General features: G+C 52.6%; 6 protein-coding genes across 6 annotated transcripts; 2 read left to right on the top strand and 4 right to left on the bottom strand.

Moving 5' to 3' along the window:
- Nucleotides 1–2564: 2564 nt before the first annotated feature.
- J4E79_009822 (uncharacterized protein) lies at nt 2565–4808 on the bottom strand (the record flags this gene model as incomplete). The annotated part of the gene is made up of 1 exon (XM_049358663.1): nt 2565–4808. One exon carries the CDS (start codon nt 4806–4808, stop codon nt 2565–2567), a length of 2244 nt encoding a protein of 747 aa, XP_049206766.1.
- Nucleotides 4809–5719: 911 nt separating this feature from the next.
- Nucleotides 5720–10118, top strand: J4E79_009823 (uncharacterized protein; the record flags this gene model as incomplete). Its single annotated transcript, XM_049358664.1, has 3 exons — nt 5720–5894; nt 5951–9425; nt 9482–10118. 3 exons carry the CDS (start codon nt 5720–5722, stop codon nt 10116–10118), a joined length of 4287 nt encoding a protein of 1428 aa, XP_049206767.1.
- Nucleotides 10119–14756: 4638 nt separating this feature from the next.
- Nucleotides 14757–15404, bottom strand: J4E79_009824 (uncharacterized protein; the record flags this gene model as incomplete). The annotated part of the gene is made up of 2 exons (XM_049358665.1): nt 14757–15195; nt 15265–15404. The coding sequence occupies 2 exons, from the start codon at nt 15402–15404 to the stop codon at nt 14757–14759; spliced, it is 579 nt and encodes a 192-aa protein (XP_049206768.1).
- Nucleotides 15405–15802: 398 nt separating this feature from the next.
- Nucleotides 15803–16939, bottom strand: J4E79_009825 (uncharacterized protein; the record flags this gene model as incomplete). The annotated part of the gene is made up of 1 exon (XM_049358666.1): nt 15803–16939. The coding sequence occupies one exon, from the start codon at nt 16937–16939 to the stop codon at nt 15803–15805; it is 1137 nt and encodes a 378-aa protein (XP_049206769.1).
- A 1357-nt stretch (nt 16940–18296) lies between these two features.
- On the top strand, nt 18297–20111 carry J4E79_009826 (uncharacterized protein; the record flags this gene model as incomplete). The annotated part of the gene is made up of 3 exons (XM_049358667.1): nt 18297–18605; nt 18788–19576; nt 19638–20111. 3 exons carry the CDS (start codon nt 18297–18299, stop codon nt 20109–20111), a joined length of 1572 nt encoding a protein of 523 aa, XP_049206770.1.
- A 518-nt stretch (nt 20112–20629) lies between these two features.
- J4E79_009827 (uncharacterized protein) lies at nt 20630–22006 on the bottom strand (the record flags this gene model as incomplete). Its single annotated transcript, XM_049358668.1, has 2 exons — nt 20630–21838; nt 21890–22006. 2 exons carry the CDS (start codon nt 22004–22006, stop codon nt 20630–20632), a joined length of 1326 nt encoding a protein of 441 aa, XP_049206771.1.
- Nucleotides 22007–22339: the final 333 nt, after the last annotated feature.

A 22339-nucleotide genomic window follows, 5' to 3' on the forward strand; every position in this document is an offset into this window, starting at 1 on the left:
CACAACAAGAGCAGATCCATTGTTTGAAAGTAAGACTATGCATTCGCGCATAGTTTCTCCATTCCAAGACTACTAATCCCCCAGCTCGTCGTAGCAAGCGTTGCAATCAACATGAATCCCTTTACCTCCTTTCCGTATTGCCGAAACCTAGTACTCGCCCTCTTCAACGTCCTCCGCATCAAGCGAGTCCTCGGCAACCTCCTCGTAATCCTTCTCGAGCGCAGCGAGATCCTCACGTGCCTCGGAGAATTCTCCTTCCTCCATACCCTCACCCACATACCAGTGAACGAAAGCGCGCTTCGAGTACATGAGATCGAACTTGTGGTCAAGGCGGGACCAGGCCTCGGCAATGGCGGTGGTGTTGGACAACATGGCGACACTGCGGTCGACGGAGGAGAGCTCGCTGCCGGGGACGCTAATGGGCCTGGGGTGTTGTTAGAAAGGATTGATTGTAACAAGGTAGAAAGGACATACTTGGTGTAGTTGATTCCGAGCTTGAAACCAGTGGGGCACCACTCAACCAGGTTGAAGGAGGACTTGGCCTTGAGGGCACCGGCGGCGGCGGAGCAGTCGCGGGGAACAATATCTCCACGGTACAGAAGTGCGACAGCCATGTACTTTCCGTTGCGCGGGTCGCAGACAACCATCTGGTTGTTGGGCTCGAAGCCTGTTCAGATTAGCAAAACGCCCAGAGAGTATGGAGACAACACTGAAACATACACTGGAAGGTCAGGTCGGAAACCTTGAAGCTCTCGTGGGAGCTCTTCTTGGCCGAGATGACAGGCGCGTAACTGATTAGTGGGTAGTGGATGCGCGGGTATGGCACAAGGTTGGTCTGGAACTCGTTCAGATCGACATTGAGCGCACCATCGAAGCGCAAGCTGGAGGTGATGGAGCTGACAACCTGGGCGATCAGGCGGTTGAGATGCTCGTAGTTGGGACGGGGAATGTCCAAGCTGCGTCTGCAAATGTCGTAGACAGCTTCGTTGTCAACAAGGAAGGTGCAGTCGGAGTTCTCAATGGTGCTGTGTGTCGACAGAACAGCGTTGTAGGGCTCAACAACGGAGGTAGACACGCGAGGAGCAGGGTATACGGCGAATTCGAGCTTGCACTTCTTGCCGTAGTCGGTCGAGAGGCGCTCGAGGAGGAGTGCACCGAAGCCGGAACCGGTACCACCACCGAAAGAGTGGAAGATGAGGAAACCCTGGAGGGACGAGCAGTTGTCTGTGTTTGTTAGTAGGCGCATTGAGCCGATGTCGGGGATTGTGCTTACCAGCAACGCGACGGATCTTCTCAATGACGCTGTCGACCATCTCCTTGCCGATGGTGTAGTGACCACGAGCATCTACTCCCGTCAGTATGGCTGCATCTGCATTCCCAATAGCCTCCAAGACGCACAGTTGTTGGCAGCATCCTCCTTGCCGCTGATCAACAGCTCAGGGTGGAACAGCTGGCGGTAGGCTCCAGTTCGGATCTCGTCAATTGGCGACGGGTCCAAGTCGACGAAGATGGAACGAGGCACGTATTTGCCGCTGCCGGTCTCGGTGAAGAAGGTCTCGTAGGAGCCACCCTCGCCGAGCTCCTTCGCATCGGGGTTGGGACGGCCATCGGGCAGCAGGCCATGCTCGAGGAGGTACCTGGGGGTATCGTGTCAGTCTTGACTGTAGGCTTCGGGGCGCATGCGGTTCGCGACAACGTACAGCTCCCAGGCGCTGTTGCCCAGCTGCGTGCCAGCTTGGCCGATGTGAAGGTGGCAGATCTGTAGCTTGGTGTTAGCATTGCGCGCGCTGAGGTCATTCAATTTCTTGAAGATTTCCAATCCCCAGGCTCTTTTATCTCTTCTTGCTTCTTGCTATTTAGCCACGGTAGAGCTTCGTCTCGTCCATGTCGGCGCAAGAAGCCCCCGCTTCCCTTCGCATACTGCGATTGAACACTCCACCAGAAACAAGCCAACTTGACGTACCTCTCCTCGCATGGTTACGGTGTTGCTGTGTCAAACAGACGACTGTCGAAGGAACCTCTAGTTTCCGGCGTCGACGCTGGAGGCAGAAGTGTTCTGGGTTCAAGCGGTGAGGAGCGCCGCGTTGGACTAGCTTGGTGGGGTCGCTGCAGGGGCCGCACGGTTTTGTTTACGCGACCGTCGCGACAAAGGCGCCTTGCCACTTACAACCAACAGAACCGTGGCGCCCATGCGGCACAGCGGGGAGACCGCCTTTTGCCAGGGATCCCTCTTCTTGCGGTGTGATGAGCCGATGAAACTGCGCGCCGAAGGACTTTGCAGCTGTCAATCTACGGTGTGAAGCTAACAGCTGGTATATTAGTGAAGTATAAAGATGCCGATCCTAACGATTTGAGCGTAAGCCTCGTGCGCCAAGCTGGATGATAATGCGAACCATTTCCATTTCTAGTCTAAGCTGCCTCGATTGAACGGACAGGGGGATATCTCATGTGCTGAAGGAAACCAAAAGCGCCTTCCATATGTATGCTTCTTTGTGTGTTCGCGCTTGTCTCGTATGCCGTAGGAGTCCTAGGGCGAGTACGACAATGCTCCTTACATCTCAGCATTACTCTCCAGGCCCATCGGCCACAGCCTCCTCGCCCTTCTTGCTCCACTCACCAGCCGAAGCATCGATTTCACGCGTCGCACTCTCTCTAGCTCCACTCTTGCTGTAAAACTCGTGAACGTCCTCGCATCCCTTTGGCGTCCTGCACAGCTTGCGGGCATCTGCAGACGCCGTCTTCCAAATCACCTCTCTGACCTCTTTGCCGACCTTCTCAATAGCGTCCATAGCCCAAATGACATCAAGATGCTCGTACCCCTCGATGACCTTGGAGTGTACGACATCGACATGTGGCTCTCGACTGTGTTCGAAACGGCGTAGAAGACGACGACCATCTACTAAATCATCGGAGCCGCAGACCCATAGTGCGAAAGGAGGAGTCTGCGGACCGTACCACGCATAGCGCTCAGCTTCTTTCCTATCCTTCTGATGCTCATCGTCGGAGTCATGCGGCGGACTTCCGGTCTTAGTTCTTGTCTGCTCGATCTCCTCGTCTTCCTTGTCTTCCATGATCTTCTCATCTCTTGTAGCCAAGATGCATTTCTGCTTCGCGAAACATTCTCGTCCGAGCCACCATCGCATACTCTCTGCACTGACATAGACGGGGGAGAATTGAAACATGCGATTTCTCAGATCACGTTCCCAGCGGTCGTCCGTCCAGTTAAACAGAAAGGCAAAGACACGATAACCCATGGAGCCGTAGAATTTTCCGGGAAGGAGACCATGCATAACCATCATGAATGGAATGAAGGCGTGGATGCCGAAAACAGTCCGGAACATGTTTGGACTGATGACTTGCATGAACTTGAACTGCGCTTTGCCAATCAGAGGACCAGCATATGCGGCAGGTGCCAGAGCGCAGAACACCGATATTTTCTCGCCAATTTCGGGTCGCTGTTCTTTTGCCAATGCAACAAGGGTTTGTGTGGTGCCTTGACTGTGCGCAATGAGACCTAGCTTTTCGAACCCGGTTTCTGAAAGTACGCGAGAGATGAGAGCAGGCAAGTCCATGACACCCATCTGACGAATGTTCCAAGCCCACATGCGCGGGTCTCCGTATTGCAAAGTGGTATGGCGAGGTTTAAAACCGCATCTGTTGTTGCCAAGCCAGACATCGTAGCCGGACTTTGCGAGGAAGAAAGCGAGACTGTCGTCATCGTTCGTGCAGTAAGCGCCTGCGGACTGCAAAAGGCCATGGATCATAAGGACTGGGTACTTCTTTTCACCTTCTTCATATTGCGACCCAGCAACACCCGTGCGATCTTCAGGGAAAAGCTCTGGCGAATGCGGGGAACGCTGGCCGTCATTCGTGCGCTTGTAGTCACGAGGATTGTAAAGATGCCAGAGTTCGATGATGAAACCGTCTTCTGTCTGGACGTCAAAGATCTCGCAGTCCAGTCCCACTCTTCGTGCATAGTGGCGCACATCGCAAACCAGAGGATCGGGGCCACCTTCTAATGGTTCGAACTCCTCTGTTGTTCCACCATCCTCTCCGTTCTCCAGGTTCTTCGCTGACGGCATAGTGTCTCGCTTCTTCCACGCTCTTTCTGCCTCTCTTCTTGCCTGCTTTCGCTTGCTCTCCTCTTCGTAGAATGGTCTTCGCTTCTCAGCGTCGCGGAAAGTGAGCAGTAGGAATAGGTGTTTGCACATCCCAGGAAGAGACGTAAAACCTGCACCTAAGACTATGACGAGCAGGAACAAGAATGACAAGATGCCAGACGAGACTCGGAAGAACCAGCACTGGCATTTCCTCAGAAGTGTTGGAGGTCCGTACATGGGCAGAGGCGGAAACAGAGGATTTGTCTTCGAAGGCGCTTTCGAATCACCTAATGGGACATCTGACTTCCCCTCGCCATTCATGTCTGCTTCTTTCGGAGGTATGCCATGTATCGTTCCATCTTTTGCTTCGCGCAGCCGTGGTGAGAAGGATTCTTTCTTAGTAGGATCACGGTCGTCAATGATGTCTCGCAATTCGTTGAGCTTGGTCGCTTCTTCCAGAGGAACAGCAGGTATTCGATGGCCGTCGGCAGTTTCGATGACAGGATCTTGCGGAGTTATGAACCGTGCTTCAACCGCCTGCGTGGAACCTGTGCCCTCATTTTCTTGCTCTGGTGTGTATTGTCCGAGACGCTTAGCCTGGTGTGCGAAATCGACTGCAGCCTGTGTCTTGGACTTTCTCTTGTCTTCATGATGGTTAAACTGCTCTTCAACGCGATGTTTGGCGGCTGTAATAGATGCCTTCGGCATGTTGATCTGGGGAAAGCCTTATGGTTCGGCGACGGTGGTGTGGAGCGTCCAGGGTCGCGTGGAGCATAGGTACGGATGCCGGCAAATTAGTCCCTGCTTCAGTGTTGTAATCCCAAGTGGGCGGATCGCAGTCCTCTGTACGCGCAAAAGGGCTGTGAGATGCTGGAGCGCGGTTGAGAGACATGTTGCGGCTTTTTTGTCAATCGCAGTTTTGACGCGGTGGCTGCGCGCGCCTTGTTTGGCAAGAGCATTACGTCAGGAATGGATGAGGAAGCGGCAAATCAACGATCATGCTGCAGAAGGATGCATCTCAACGACCACATTTAGAAACCCCATAGCGGGTGATGCAAGCAGGGTTTGCGGTTTTGTGGCAATGGTTTGCATGTCGCATGCACTATTTATTGACATGTGAAGAGGCTGCGGACTTGACTCCGGAATCGCGAATTCCAACGTCAGGCAATGTTGAGAGATAGCGAAACTGAATATCAGTTACGTCGAAAGGTATCAGTAGAACAGTATCTAGACTTGATGTGGCAGGTATACTGCTTGTTGAGGATATGCACATGCTGTGTTCGACGTGTAGTGTGTGATGTATGACAGGTCACTTGCGGCCCATTGAAGCCTTGTTGAATCTCAGCGTGAACGTTCAACTTGGACTACTGAACTACAGACTCGCTCAACACAAGCCAACATGTAATTCTGAGTCGTGCATGCTCGTGGGATTCCTGCTCCCAATCAGTTGAGTGGACGCGGGGATTCGTGGCAGGTAACCATGTCCGAGCGGGCTAGTTCTGCCGAGGCAATGCGGCTCTCTGGTGCTATCTGATGCCCGGGCTGATCGCACGTAACGAACAGAGCCGCGAATGCTCATACACCTGTCCATTGAGGCAGAAATCCCTCGTTAATCCATCATGGACGCGCAGAATGGAGTCGCCAACCCACGTAAAAGAAGACGGAGAAGACGTCTTGACCGCCCTCCTATTTCGGCGCGACTACTGCTCGACGACCGCGTGAAGGGTGAGGTCGGAGTGCTGTCAGAGGATCTCTTCAATGATCTGTTCCCTGGATCGAGAAACAAAGGCACTGGTAGGTGGAAGGCATGTTTGGTAGTAGATGGGAGAGGTGGCTGACAAGAGGAATAGCCAATGGAGACACGCCAGACTCGGATCGCATCCAACACGTCGCAATCACCCCGTGGCTGCCGACCTCCATCGCCGCTTCCCAGAACACTCCCTGGACCATCCTGCCAGTGCGACCAGCCGACAAGACGGAAACCGGCACAGCGCGCCCGCATTCTTCACTCCAGATCCCCACGTCGTCTCTCGCCCTGCAGTCCTTCTCCCAGCTCCTCCAGAATGTCGCCCCGAACAAGACACAGAGACGGGATACGCCGATTGAGGTGCGCATATACGATGTTGTGCCCGTTGGGCTGGACACAGTCTACGTCAACTTGGATACGGAAGCGCTGCGGAAGCTGGACGAAGTACATGCGAAGTTCGGCGGAGGCTTCATTGCTCAGATGAATGGCTCATCACGAGCTCCGAAAAGCCGCTACGTGGAAGCGAACGGGACAAAAGGCAAGGCGGTGGATCTCGCGGCGCAAGAGGAGGCCTGGCGACAGGCCGTACGCGAAGCCCTCCAGCTACCTACTGTCCTTCATACTGGCGACCTGCTTCCTCTGAAGCTACCCGCTCATCCCATCACCCATGTCCCACCTCCACCAGCCAAGATCAGCGCCTCCGAACCCGTGTCGCAAGGCCTCCTGCTACCGAGCACGAGGATCGTCATACTACAGTCGCATCGAAGCAGCTCTAAGCAGCCCGTCATCATGCCTCCGGTGAAACAGCCCCCGACGACCAACGGATTTGGCGACGATGACGAGGCTGACGACACCTCGAATGATACCTTCTATTCGGCCGCAGAGGACAACTCGCGCAACGTCTCTCCACCCGACGAGGAGTCTGCAGACAACTTCGAGTCAGAGCTCTCGGAGAGCGATGCGGGAGACCTGTCCGACGAGTCCGACGACATCATATCGCTGAACGCGCCTATGCTTCCGCCTCAGTCATCCGGTGCACTTTCAATCTTTTCCTCCGCGACCCCACGACCCGGCAACTTCGGACGCCCTAATGGCATCGCGACGCCAGGGTCGGTATACTCCAATTTCACAGCTACGACAGCCCGTGGTGGTCCGGCAAATAAGAGCAAGGTCTTCAAAGCCCAGGGGCTTCTCCAGCGTGTTCCAGATGATCTTGTCCACCCGAAGCCGGGAAGCGAGGATGACGAGGAAGCGCGCGTATTCGTCGACATCAACACACTAGTCAAGGTCGGTTGCTTTTCGGGCGACTGGGTCAAGCTTGGGGGCACCGAAGCCCCTTCATCACATCCGCTCTGGGGCTTGAGTGCATTCGGCGGAGTAGATGAGGAAGATAATACGAATTGGCGTCCCGTCAGGGTCTTTGGCCTGCCAGAAAACATGTCCAAGAAGGTTGCGCGATATCCGGTACAAAAGATGGCAGATACCGACCGAAGAAGTAGTTTCTCGGGCTTCTCGCAACCAACCTCGTCATTGCATGCCTATCTCTCGCCAATTCTTCTCGCAAACCTAGGCAGTCCTTCTCACCTCCGCATCACTCCGCTAGCCCCCAGTCAGTCTTCTCATCTTCCTAGGAGCGCCATTCAGAAGCCACGTCTGAACAGCTCTTCTTTGCCTCCGTCTGCCAAAGAGGTCACCCTTATGAAGGTGTCAACGCCTCTGTCATCAGATCGTCTACTCCAACCTAGTCTGTTCGCGGCATTGAAAGATCATTTCGAGCAAAAGAGGCGCATTGTCAAAAGTGGTGATTTAATAGGCGTATCTATCGACGAATCGCTTGGTCGAGCAGTATTCCAAACTACGACAGAAGAAGACGCTGGTAATGATGAGCTTCTGGCCAAAGCCAAACCAACCGCTAGTGACGACAGCACCAGTGTCAGCAGCCGCAATCCAAAGGTCGTGTCCTGGTTCAAGATTGGCAATGTATCGAGTTCTACCCATGCATCTCACGACGGCGAAGAAGCCGACATATGGGGTGGAGCTGTCACAGTAGATGCTGCCAGCACCAAAATGGAGATGAACGGCAGCGAGCAGGGCAAGACTCCAGCTCCCATCAATAATGCCTGGCAATACTATCTTGGTGCCAAACGAGCCCCTGTTTCGAGCTCGCAGAAGACGATGTCACTAGACGAGCTGCCCAAGCCCTACATTTCATCACTTCGCAGACGATTGCGGGAACTCATGTCTGTGGCTACCAGTCCTCGAGCCATCCACCTAGGTCTGCCGCCTATCGCAGTCTTGATCACCTCGACTCAACGTGGCATCGGAAAGTCTACCCTCGCTACGAAAGCTTGCGAAGATCTCGGTCTGCACACTTTTGCGATTGATGCCTTCGATATTATCACCGAAGGTGGTGCTGGAGGTGGCGATGTCAAAACAGAGGGTTTTCTGAAAGCTAGGGCAGAGCGAGGCTTGACATGTGGTGCCGAGTTCACAGCATTGCTTGTCAAGCACGTCGACGCACTCAACGCCGATCGCATGAATACCGCGCTGAAAGAGATATTGGCCGACTCTCGCGTACTAATTGCAACTACAACCGAGATTGACAAGGTACCGGAAGGCATCCGAGGACTCTTCACTCACGAGATTGAGATGACAGCACCCGATGAAGGCGAACGAGAAGGTATCTTAAGAAGTATCGTGGACGATGCTGGCATTAGGTTGTCTCCTGAGGTCGATCTGGGCAATGTTGCCGTCAAGACTGCCGCTCTTGTGGCTGGCGACCTTGTGGATGTGGTTGATCGAGCTCTAGTCGCAAAGCAGCAACGTCTCGAAGCGCTCGCCGCTTCCTCTACAAAAACACTCTCCTCATCTGAGACAATCACCACACGCGACATCGAACTAGCAGGAGGTCACTTCAGCAACAGTCTCACCAAAGCCGATCTAGACACCGCAGTAGATGCAGCACGCAAGAACTTCGCAGACGCAATTGGAGCCCCAAAGATCCCCAACGTCGGATGGTCAGATGTCGGTGGTCTCACGCACGTGAAAGACGCAGTCATGGAGACTATCCAACTTCCCTTGTCACGTCCTGAGCTATTCGCCAAGGGCATGAAGAAGCGCAGTGGTATCTTATTCTACGGTCCACCCGGAACAGGAAAGACGCTGCTCGCAAAGGCCATCGCTACAGAGTTTTCACTCAACTTCTTCAGTGTCAAGGGACCTGAGCTGCTCAACATGTACATTGGTGAATCAGAAGCCAATGTACGTCGTGTATTCCAACGCGCCCGCGATGCCCGTCCTTGTGTTGTTTTCTTCGACGAATTGGACTCTGTCGCACCCAAGCGTGGAAATCAAGGTGACAGTGGCGGCGTTATGGATCGTATCGTCAGTCAACTGCTCGCGGAGCTGGACGGTATGAGTGATGGAGGAGAAGGTGTTTTCGTCATTGGAGCAACTAACAGACCCGATCTACTCGACCAAGCCCTACTACGTCCTGGTCGCTTCGACAAGATGCTGTATCTGGGTGTTTCCGACACCCACGAGAAGCAGCAGACCATCTTAGAAGCTCTGACAAGAAAGTACGTCACATTCTCCCCTGTTCTCGAAGTTCTACAAATGCTGACTTGTTTGCCAGATTCACACTCCACCCCTCCCTCTCCCTCCAACGCGTATCCCAAGGCCTCCCCTTCACCTACACCGGAGCAGACATGTACGCCCTCTGCTCCGACGCCATGCTCAAAGCCATCACCCGCTCTGCCAAGATCGTCGACGAAAAGGTCGCTGCCCACAACGCCACACATTCCCCTCCCATCACCATTGCTTATTTCTTCGACCATCTCGCCACAGAAGAAGACACCGCCGTCATGGTCACCGAAGAAGATTTCATGGAAGCACACAAGGAACTCGTCCCTAGTGTCAGTGCAGATGAACTCCGGCATTACGATCGAGTCAGGAAGCAGTTTGAAGGTGCGGGCAAGAAGGAGGATAAAAAGGAGAATGGGGCTGTGCAGGCTGTTCAGCCGGCGACTAGCGCGAAGGGAAAGGGTAAGGCAAAGGCGCCGATCGACGAGGTCGAGGATATGGTTGTTAGGACGGAGAATTTGGAGGTTAATGGATTTGCGAATGGGGATGGGAATGGGTCGGCTGGGGGGAGTGGGAGTGGCAAGGGTAAAGGCAAGGCGCCGGCGAATCATACGCCGGGTAAGAGTAGTGTTGATATCGCTGAGGGTGGGTTTGGCGATGCGACCATGGACGATGATTTGTACTCTTAGGGGCTTGTCTTGCTAATTGTAAATGATTGCCCTTGCATGGCACGTTGTACATGTTTTTGTGCATGGTTTTGCCGATTGGTCCGATCAACCGTACTATACGATCGAGCTGGTCGTTGGTTAGCCAGAGGGAAAGAGTAGGAGAGGGAGGACTTGTATGCTTCCTTGCATTCCTCGAGGAGACGAGTCTCTGATGATTATGATCTCTCTCATTCGAGAGCATCTCTTCGTATGGGACGGTTATGTATGGTGGGAATTGTTAGTGGCTTGCTGCGCACGAGGAGACAGCGTCAAGGTACATGGTCAATTTGAAAAGCTTTTCTAGTACAAAACTTCAGCCAACTCGTAAGATCGCCAACAAAACATTCGCTCCTCACTCTCAAAGCGAGCTAGAATCTACTCCTCTTTCTCCACACAGCCAGTCCGAACGCGTTCTCCATAACATGAACAGTATCGCGCGGGGCCCACATCAACGATCTAACGTGTGGCATCCTTTCCCGCAGCAGCTCCACCACCTTCTCCCAGGCTTCCTCAGGATGGCGCTTCCGTAGCGTTACCGCGCCGTCCTGATAACTGAACATGACTTCCTCTAGCCCCGTGAATCGCTGCAAATTCGCGCAAGTTGTTTCTTGACTCAGGAGGAACTGGAATGCACCGAGGTGTAGCTTTTTGATAGCTTGCACGTAAGCTAGAGGCACAGTGGCGAGAAACGTATTCAAGGTGGATTCCACAGTGATGCAGAACGTATTAAAGCTGTAGGGGAGGAGTGCTGCCTCGTTGTGAATCTGTGTGCACGCAGCCAGTAAAGAGAAAGCGGGTGCCGCACGTGGGTAGAGGTAGAGCGGTATGCCATAGATATTAGATGTGATGCGAGTCCGGCCGCGGAGCGCGTAGTGATAGATGAGGTTTCGTAGTTCTGCTGGGAGACGGAGGAGAGGGGAGTTCCGCTGGTTTGCCGCTGTAGCTTCGGCGTTGGTGAATTGCGCCATATTTTTAGCTGCCGGGTCGGGTATGGGTATCGTTGCCGTTACGTGGTATGAGCGGTGGTTGTGGCGGTAGCGTCGTCGTCGTAGAAGTGGGAAAGTGCGACAAAGCTTGGAGGTGCACGTGCTCGCTCAAAAAGGTAGTCAGGCAAGTGAAGGAGAAGACAGCGTCCCAGATCTAGTTGGTCATAGATAACGAGCGCATTGCTTGACTTGGCGAAGGTAGAACAGAAGAGAACCTTTGAAGTCTTTAATTTTGTCTTATCTTATAGAAAGATGAGCTTGTGGCTGATCATCGATCTCAGTATGCTTTGCTGGAATGAACATCTGCACACCATCTCATTTCAAGGCGCCCATGCTCCCTTTCCTTTCTCAGTGCTCATAAGACTGCCCGTTGCGTGTCTTTAAAAGACAATTGCTTCTTGCTCTTCGGCCTCTTCTTGACGCTCAGTCCGGAGTATCTCAGTAAAGCTCTTCTCACTGCTCAATCCGGAGTGTCTCATCAATGCTACTCTCACCGCCCAATCCGGTTCCTTAGGTATAAACTTATATGTCGAAATTTTGACACCCGGTACATCCTTTCGTAGACCCTCCGCCAAAACCCGCAGCCCGTCCTGATATCGGGGAACTCTTAAATGATTGTCTGAACAGCTGTGTTTCAACCTAATTTGCTCCAAGCCCTTGAACTTTGCGAGTGAGGATGCAACGCGGGGATAATGAGTGTCGATGAAGCAGAGTGGGATTTCCAGCGTTTTGATAGCTTCGATGGACGATTTAGTCATGCTAGTAACGAGGTCGTTGATCATGGTCGTCGATACAAGGTCGAACACGCTGAGGCTGTAAAGCAGCATCCCAGCCTCGGCGGTGATCTGGGTGCATACTTTCAATAGCCCGAATGCCAGTGCAAATTTGTCGCGATATAGTACTAGTACTTTGTCGCCGCGTAAACTCAACCTGATTCTCTGGCCGCCCAGCGCGTGCACCCAAATCTGATTTCGAAGTTCGCCCGGTAGGCGGAGAAGAGGAGAGTTCTGTTGATTTGCGGATGTTATCAGCGCCGTTGTTTGCGCTGTCGATATGGATTTAGACATTTGCAGTTGAGTGAGTTGAGTTGACGGGTGCTGCAATTACTGTTCTCTCGTGAATGGAAGAAGTCACAAATATCGTGAGAGCGCAACAGGGTTTTGAAGTGCAGGCGATGCTAAGACATTCGAAGAAGTGAAAGAGAGCGTTTGCAAAGCCGTGCACTACGATAGCTTATTACATTAGTAGTGCTATACCTTGATACGTATGTATATAGGTAGTGAAGATAGATATTTTTGACAAGACCTCGGGAAGGAGGGACAGGTAACGATCCTTCTAATTCTGCATGAAAGTTGACTTTGGCTGATCCTCATCATCAAGTAACTTTACTAGAACACGATTCGTGAAATCTGCACCTTCGATTGTTTTCCTCGATCTCGATGAGTCGATGCTCGAAAGCTATCCTGTCATTTGTGACAGCATCCCGAATCCCACTGTTTGTCCGACCATATATGTCAACTGCCAACCGTCTCAGTAATGTCCCGTATATTTGTTTCCCATGTCACCGTCCCACGTCGTAATCTTGACATCAGGGATCGTTTCCCGCAGTAGTTTCGCAAAATAACCCACACGAGACAAGTCGGAGTTCCTCGACACAAAGGAATTTGTATTGTAGCGTATCCTGATCTCCTTCAGACTTTTGCATCGAATCAGATGAGGTGACGTGTGATCTGGATTTCTGCAGACGTCTTTGGTGTGAATGACCAGTATCTCAAGGGCTCCAAGCTGTGATGTACTCATAGTGCTCAGGAAAGTATTGGTGCTGCTGGCGTCTGTCGAGAAGTGGAAGATGTTGAGGCGGTATGGGAGAAGGGCGGCCTCGGCGTGGATTTGTGCGCACACTTTTAGTAGCGCGAAGCGTGGGATGGGCTTATCTGAACAGAGGCGTGGCTGTGTTGTCGCCAATAAGAGTCTATGTCCGCCCAATACGTATTTGTAGATCTGGTTTCGTAGCTCGGCGGGAAGGCGGAGAAGGCGGGAGTTGCGTCGGTTCGCTGATATTTCCTGCGCCATTATTGAGTTGTTGCGACGGGCCTGGGTGTTTGGCGCTGTACAGTGTGTGGGTGGAGCGGTATTGTGGTGTAGCCTTGTAGACAGGAAAGTGAGAGGGTGTGTGGAGGTGGAGACAATGCTTGAAATAGCTGTGGAAAGCGGCAGGGTGTATGCACGACCGTGCACTGCGAGATCTTGCTAAATTAGTAGTGCTTTGTCTCGATAAGAATGTAGTATTTAACAAAACACAAATGTTAATTAAGGTGGAGTGGGGGTTAGAACACTTCTAAATCTGCTTGCAGGTGAATTTTGACTCATCCTTAATGCCAGGAGATTTGCTAAAATGAAACCTCTTAAGGCACATCTCAGGCATTCTTAGTCCTTATCTACACTTAGTGCATGGGAAATCGCCTGTGTAATGTCGTGAAATCACTCTGCCTTCTACCTTTCTTTTGATTCCTACTGCTCATCCCAGCGACTCAGTACTCTGTGATACTGTTCGGTACTCCCTTGTCGTTCACCAACCAAACCTTGAGACTAGGCATCGTTTCCCGTAGCAGTCTCACCGTCTTCACCAAATGAGCCTCGCCGATATCAGTCCATCTCTTCCCATAGTAATTAGCTGGTCCGCTGTAGTACAGTACGTTGAGCCCTGATAAGCCCTCGCACTGTCTGAGAAGCGAAAACATATCTCGATCTTTCCCTGATGAGGTTGAGAAGATGTCGCAACATAGTCCCAGGTATTTGATGGCTTTTACCTGCCATGTGAACATGCTCCCAAGCAAGGTCTTCGCTGTGGTGAAATAAGTGAAGTAGAAGAGATGGAGGCTGTATGGGAGTTTTGCGGTTTCTGCGTAGATTTGGGTACATGTATGCAACAGTGTGAAGGAGAAGTGTAGAGGTCGAACTAAGCGTGGCTCGTTAAGATATCCTCTCTCCTTGTTGCTCCATTGTAGTTTTGCCGTGAAAAAGAGTGTAAAGCGGCCCAGCGCGTAATCGTAAATCAGATTTCGAAGTTCGGCAGGTAAACGGAGAAGAGGAGAATTGTGTTGGTTTGCTGCTGTGCTGTCTCAAGGTCAGCTCTTATTGTCGTCGCAATTGGTTTTGCACTCATAATACGTACATTCGAGCCCGAGCATCGTCGGCTTCGGTATCTTGCGCCATCTCGTGAGCAGCCTCAGGCGTGTCTAGCGTTGTGGGGTTAGAACTCAGTTGTGTGGCAGGAATTGGGTGGTGTTGTGATCTAGGTAGTTGCTAAGTGAGTGAGAGAGCTTGGACCTAAACTTGGAAGTGGAGCTGGGGCCGAAAGCGGTAACAGAAATGAGGATGTGTGTTTGCGCATCTCGGCGCTGGGACGCTAGTACAAGTTTGTTATGAACTCAGAGCCAACTATGTAGTTCGCATGCATTTTCTGATGTCATCCGACTTATGGCACCATCAAGAGTGGCTAGATATGTGTTGTATCTTACTACGTACATGCAACTGAGTCTGAACAAACAAATACCTTCTTGAGGTAGTGTATACCTCCAGCTTGATAACATTGTTGTATAACCGCGAACATTTCTCGTGTGCCCAACCTAGCCTATTCTTCGATTATGACGGTAACACCCGGTTTCATACGCTTCATCGTCTCCGCCAGCATCCCAATATCCTGTTGCTCGCCCACAGCACTCATCAGTGAAGGAACCCTCGCTTTCTCGATAACCACCGTCTGCAAGCCTTCCAGTTTCTCCAACCGTATTGACCCTCCATTGTTCCCAAAGTTCCAGAAGGACCGCTTCAGCAAACCACACCTACGTGGTTTGAGCTGAATGGTACGTATGAGTTTAAGTTGGGCGGGGGAGCATCGTAAGAGGAAGTATCGCATGGCGAGCTCGTGGTCGAATGCAAAGACGCAGTAAGGGTACTGTAGCATGGCAGCTTCTTCGGAGATTTGCTTGCAGACGAGTAGTAGACCAAGGGTACTTTCCAGTAGGAGGGGTCGCAATAGGATCTCGTGAACCTGGCCGCTCAACACGTATCTAGCACAGATGAGAAGGTTAGTGTATGTTCGTAATTTCTCTGAGTGATGCGAGAGAAGGTCTATTCACTTGTAGATCTCATTTCGCATCTCGGCTGGAAGTTGCAGAAGAGGGGACTCGATAGCGTTGCGCGTAGTTATATTTGTGTTCTCTTCATGCGACGACAGAGCTGCCGAGTGCTCATCGGCTGCGCGCGTCGCGTCCGCCATCGTGGTCGATATGTCGGTGCTAAGAGAAATGGAATTGGGGAGTTGCATTCCGAGCATGGAATCACTGGGTAGGACGGCCAGCGCTGCCGGAAAGAAGAACTGAGAGTCTGTTGCGCTAGGCCGTAAGTCGACCGCTCGCTCATTCACTGGGGATTCACCCAGTCTCGAATTTGAATCGTTGAGTAGGTAACGAGGATATTCTACCAAAACTACAAAAAATCTCCCAGCCAAACCCTGTAAATTAGATATTGCGAGTACCAACGAAGAAGGAGCCACTCACGACTCTTGTAATAGCGACGACGCAAACGACACTGAAAATACCCGCAGCCGAACGTCTCGGCAACTAGTATTTTCCACATCAGTCACACAAAAGCTAGCGTGCGCCTGACCATATCCTGCTACTCCAGACGATGAAGCTCAAACGCCAACTCAACATCCTTGGGTGCGAATTCCAGAAGTCTAGGACCCAAGCCAGCCTCTATCCGCTTGAGCGCCGCAATCTCCGACGGACGGGTCGTATGGAACGAGGACTCGGGAGACATTAAATCGCCGTCCTCTATCACAACAGCGACGTGAATGTACTTCAACCCCGTCAACGTACTCAGATTCTGAACACGCTTCAAGTCGAAGTCTCCAATGTCGTTCGGCCTGCTTGTATATTCCATAGCATTCAGGTAAAAGAAGAGCTTGGCGATGGCTCCAGTTTGAGCTGATGTGATGCGGTTTTTCAGCGCGCTGAGAGCGAAGTCGTTGTAGTACCAGAAGCGATTGATGCTAGAAAATGGGACTAGCGCGGTTTCGGTATATATCTGGCGACATGTCGACTGAAGCGCGACAAAAGGACTGCTCTCTTTTGGACCGCCTGGTAGGTTGGTGCGTGTAATCCTGACCTTTGAACGTTCCCAGGAGGCTACATCTAGGGAATGCTTGGGCCCTACCTCCAAATGTGTCTCGTGGAGAGCTGTACCGCATGAAGGATTGAGCAGTCGGATGCGGTTCGTGATCCGCGACAATTCCTGCTTGGTGTACTCTCCATAATCCACACGCCTCGATTTGATGAAGATGCTGAAGCCACGCATGGCTTCGGCAAATATCTGATTGCGGATCTCGCCCGTCAATGCTAGGAGCCTGGAGGACTGGGTATTGAGTTGGTATATCGTCTTAGCCTCTTCTGATTGTGGTGTAGCGTTCAGCATGCCGTCCTCTAGCAGCCGTATTTCCGGCCTTGGTGCAGTTTCTTGTTCGATTGACTTGTGCAATCGCAACAGCCGAAAGAAGGACTGGAGTGCATTGTCATCGTCCGTCAGGCCAAGAAGCTGGAGCGAAGGTGACGCTGACGTGTAGCTGTATGTGTCGTCGTTGATATGCAATATCGCCAGAGCGTCGTCGTACATTTCAAACGTATCTAACGCCTGATCTATGTTCCGTTCTTCGCGAAGGCGCTTTTCTTCTTTTTCCCTTACAAGATCACCTATGTCGTTTAGATCGCGATAACACCTGCCGATGTAGAAATAGTCCATCTCAGTTGAGGCCATGTTAAGTTGTAGGGGGTTGAGCGTAGGTCAGTATGTCCTCAGTCTTCTGAGTTGGATGTCGGGGCCGGTGAGGAAAGGAGTCGGCAAGGAATGTCAGGCTGAGTTGTATAGAGAAAGAGAAGACGCTAATGTGCGCGTTATATATTTGTCAACCGTTAACTCACTGCAGTGTGTGCGATTTGATATTCTGGTTCCCTTCTATCCCATCTATGGTACTGCGATGACGCAGAACGAGACGAGCCACTCATGACTCCCGCAATACATCAACTACATACGCAAAGGTACTCCTCATCAAATGAGAAAGATCGCAATCCTCAGACTCTCACTTAGTGGATACACGCTCAATTGCACGCTGCCTCGGCAGTCATGTATCAGCGTTCCAACGACAAGTTGCGTACCCGTATACTTTACCTGCATTTTCCAGCCAGGCATTTAGCAATCCTTGCTCTTTTGATAACGCAGAAGAAAAGAACAGTAGAGTGGATCATACAAAAAGAAATGGCAAGCCCAATAACATCATGTGGATAGTGGCGAGGAGATCGAAACGTTAACTCTCACTCCACTAACAGGAAGAATGGAATACGCACCTTCTGAAGAGGGCAAGAGAAGTAGAAAATAACTTAAACTGTACATTTCCTTGGAATTCAGCCAGCGTTCGTTTTCCTGTCAATGTAGACTGCAGTACACTTGTTCGGGTCCTTCCTTATCTCAGGTGCTCCTGGCTATTGAAGGCCAGCACCGCATACAATGGTATAGATGTGAATTTTTTGTCGCCAACGTGCGCAACAGCGAGAGACTGGATGAAGAGAAGCCATTTCCTAGGCGTCCTATAACGGACGGCACACCAGAGCAGACCTGAAACACGCCGGTAATTGCGGTACGAATAAGCAAACAAGGGTGAACTTCCGCTTTTCAATCTATATGATTCAATGGCTGCGAAAGTAGGAAAATCGAAAAAGATGGTGTGCGACAACAAACGAGATCCCCACCGCGAAGCCGTTAGCTGCAGGCTGCATGACATTGTTCTCCGCGTTGATCTCCGCAGTCCGGCTATCCCTTCTGGTGGCTGATCGAGGTGGGGCGTCGCGGGACCCCTGCATAAACAACACCTTGCGATGGAGAGACCGGGGGCTCTTGCGGTCCATATGGGAGCCTGCTGCGCTCAATGTTGTGGTTCCCCTTTCACCTTCCCCACCGCTTTTGGGTACATAATCTTACGCGCGTCCGGCCGCGATTGTTTACTCACAACATTTGTATCACCACAGCCATCACACCCCACTTGACCCGCCACCACACTCGCCCCGGTATACATACGCACAACAGCCATTAGCTAAACAGCTATTATATACAAGGCGTCATGACGCTCCGCGACACATACACCAGGTTCCTGGCGACGCCCTCTTCGGGTGCGCTGGCGGACAATGCCTCGCTCCACTATGTCACCACCACGACCAGCATCAACGACGCGACCGCCATCATCAAGCACCTGTCTGTTCAGGAGAAGCTCCTGAAGAAGACCAAGGAGAAAGTGCTCAACGCGATTGAGGGCGGCAATGGCCTGAGTATCGACGTTGAGACGACCATCGAGTTCGTGAACGGCGGCGGCGCATACCTGCCAGGTCTCGATGACAATTTCGTCACCGACCGAACTGTGACGTTCCCTATGGTATGTGCCTGACTCAATCCACGTCCTCCCACCTCGCTCAAAAAGGAAACCGAGCATCTGAAGCCTACATTGACGCTCACTCTTCTACTTTGCATACTCTCCCCAAATGTAGTCTGCAGACCTGTTCGGTTTCGTCTTGGACGGGGTGCACGCCTTCTCCACGCGTTTACTGACACTGACAGGTGCACATGGTCCACTTTGACAAGTCGGGCAAGATTACACAAATCCGCCAGTACTGGGACCAGGGCTCTCTGCTCAAGCAGATCGACGTCATTGGTGCGCGCTCTCGCAACTGGCCCATCCGCGACAGCAGCGAACAGATCCGCCTCATCACATCGAACGCGGCAGCTGCACAGACCGAGTCGAGCGCATCGTCGCGGCCCTCAACCTCAGCTTCACGAGGCGCAGATGAAGTCTCCATCAGCTCCCGTTCGAGGGGATCAACGAACAATGCCATGAACGACCCGCACGCATCGCTCGCCCTGTTTGCGCCTCGCGAGGTTGACACTGAGGAGCGGGAGTCGCGCAGCTCTGGGCCGGCCGCGCCCCGCGCGCAGTCTGCGAAGCCGCCTCCACGCGAGTACTCTGAGCTGTTCGCTGGCGCAGGGGGCGACTCACCGTCTCCTTCGCCCCAGCGCATCCCAGCCAAAGCAGGCAGCGGAAAGAACTTCAAGGCCAACCGATTGTTTGAAGAGGAAGAAGACGAGCACCCAGTCGCCCCGATGAGCATCAAGACCAGCTCCAAGAAGTACGACCACTTCACGTTTGGCGAAGGCGAGGAGACACCCAAGGTACGAGACACTGCGCGACCATCCAAGCACGACCAGAACCGCAACAGGAACGACGCCCACTGGGACTTTGACGACTTCGCCACGCCGAACAAGTCAAAGCCCAAGACGCTTCCTAATGCCGTTCGTCACTTTGGCTGGAGCGACGATGAGGTTGGTGAACACTATCAGCCAGAGGCGGAGGTTGCTACATCTCTGTCTCTTGCTACACAGACGAACTGCTGCTAACATATACCCACCACAGGACACCTCCCCCGTACGCCGCCCCATCGTGCACAAGGCGCGCCCCGACCAAGACGCCCACTTCGACTTCGTCGACGAAGGCACACCCGAAGGCCAGCGCAAAGCCGCACCCACTAAGGGCGGACGCAGCAACAAAGGCCAAGGCCTCTACGAAGACCACGTCACCGACAAAACCGACGAGACCAGCGGCGACAACAGCGACGCAAGGCGCGCCTTGAACGATGTAACGCAGTCCAAGACGCAGACGCGCAACTCCATGAAGACACACTGGGGCACGCACGCTGACTCACCAGAGAACCGCGGCATAAACATCGCGGGTAATGGTATGGGCGGGCGCAAGGGCACTGAGGCTGCGTGGTCTCTGTTTGAAGAGAGCCCTGTTAAGAAGGAGAACAACAATGGCGCGGGTATCAAGACGGAGGGCGACGGCATGGGTGGTAGGAAGAATGCGGACAAGTCGTTCTGGGACTTTTAGGCGGCGTCTCAACCGCATAACCCACGATTGTCGTTTACAGTACCCGCTGATGAGCGGCTGTTGAGGTTTTGAGGATGAGGCATACGGGACTGGTGATTCAAGGCCTCGTTTGTGTATCAGGTCGTTGTTGGCTTGTGTATTCTTGTCATCTTCTCATTCCGCCGCTTCTGTCTGTTCCCTTACAAATGTCGTTTTGCTTGTAAAAGGCATTTGGCATGGCAGTAGGTTGGATGGAAATTGGCGTGGACGACTGGCTATGGGGGCTTATGCTGTAGCATAGTGACCACACCTTTGATATCAGACAAGGCATGTAAGAATAAAGAGACTTTTCACTGAATCGTTGTCGTCAAACTTTGATCTTATCAAATGGCCGTTATGAGCAGAGTGTATGTAAGCATCTCGACAACTCGAATATTCTGACTATCGTACGTCCCACCGTTGAGTAGCGGACTCGTCTGGTCTTTATCCAATCGTCCAGGTCGAGAGAGTAGATCGTATTCATTTCGATTTCGCTACCCTCAAGACACAGAATCCGTCTCCTCATTCCTCGTGAATACAATCTCAACTTCATCCCCCACCCTCCCTTTATCCATATCTCCATCCCAAGGATCAAACGTGATATCAGCCTTCAACCCCCATCTCCTTCCCAACCTCTTCCTTTCTTCATACGAAGTCCTCGCTCGCATTCCCTCCCACACAGCGCGGAACGCTTCGCCCTCCCCTTCCCTCTCGACCTCCTGTCCTTCCTCTGGGTTATCGAACCAGACTCCCAAGTCAACAATACGGCGCAAGTCGTCCGTTGGTTCCATAGACGCCCAGATATCGACTGGCGCGTACTTGACACGCACCTCTTGTAATGGCGTCGAAGACGACGTACCGCTTTCATGCGCAGAAGTGAGCATGAGGAGGGCGTGGACGCAGACTTGAACCCAGTACCGTATCTTAAGCGGTAAAGCGAAGCCTGGTCGGGAGACGCTGCGGCTTTGGTGTGAGCCGCGGGATATAAATCGCAGAGGGAGTGTTATGCTGCTTAGATTGAACGTGGGCGAGGCGAGGTATGTAAAGAGGGGTGTGACTTCCATGGAGACGAGGAGGTCGAGTTTCGTCGCTATGTCTGCGGCAGAGGCTTCGCGGACGGGATCGAGCGTTGGGTCGGCGAAGGGGTAGTGGTTTGAGAAGCCGAAGGGGTCGTTTGCGTTGGGGGGTTGTGTGGTGGCTGGCTGGCGGAAGGACGGGTATAGCGACGCGTTGGAGGCGTCGTATATGTTGTCGTCGTAGGATCTGCCTTCGTGGTCGTATTCGTCGTAGTGGCCGCTGTAGTAGGCGCCTCGTATGTAGTCGACGTCAACTTCCTCTTGGTCATGCTCCCAGTACCACACGTCCCTTCCTTCTTCTCGGTCAGGTGGGTAGTGCTGCAAATTGGGCAAGTTTTCCCAGTCCAGCTCTATCTTCTTTAGCCATTTCAGCCATTGTCTACCGGGTCCATTGGGTTCTTCGATCTTCTCTAGCAGCGCTTTGAGAACAAATGGTCCGCAGCTGAGGTAGACGGTGTGATTTTTGAACAGGATCTCGAGGGCTTCACGGGCGACTTGACGGTTGAGGAGGAAGTATTGGTGGCGGGTTATGAGGAGGATGGCAGCAGCGCTGGGTTTGAAATACTTCAGGTGACGTCGCTCAATGGCCCGGTCAACGCTGAATTCTTGCGCAGCGAAAGTGTAGTCATATATCTATATTGCCGTCAGCCTAAGATCCAACGGAGTGGCGGCAGAGATGTGTACTTGATCCCGCAGCTCTCGTGGAAGCCTAAGGAAGGGGAAAACATGCGATGGCACGACGTCCTCACGTTCAACATGCTCAGCATCAACAGACACGGCGTATACGGCAGTGGCGTCCATGGTGCCTGCTCTCAATTCACGCGTGCTTTTCGTGTTGCGAACCAAGCTTTGCCCCGCAGCGCTATCTGCATCGTGACGATCTTCACGTGATTGTGGTGGTCGCTTCGCATCCCCGCCCGCATTTGCCCATCCCTGTCGTGTGGCGAGGCCGCGGCGCAGCTAGCACCTTGATCAGGCAGGCGCTTGACATGTCCCATGGATGAACGGGCCGATTCCTGTCTGTAATGACCGTCATCTTCGTAGCGTATCCGTACTGTCGGGTCGGCAGCAAATCGCGAGGCCAGGCACGTAGAAATACCTTGGGTACTGTGTAGAGTCTTCGAGGTTTACTCA

Source organism: Alternaria viburni, assembly GCF_023758015.1.
Source record: "Alternaria viburni strain BMP 2772 chromosome Unknown scaffold_27, whole genome shotgun sequence".
Classification (NCBI taxonomy): Eukaryota; Fungi; Ascomycota; class Dothideomycetes; order Pleosporales; family Pleosporaceae; genus Alternaria; species Alternaria viburni.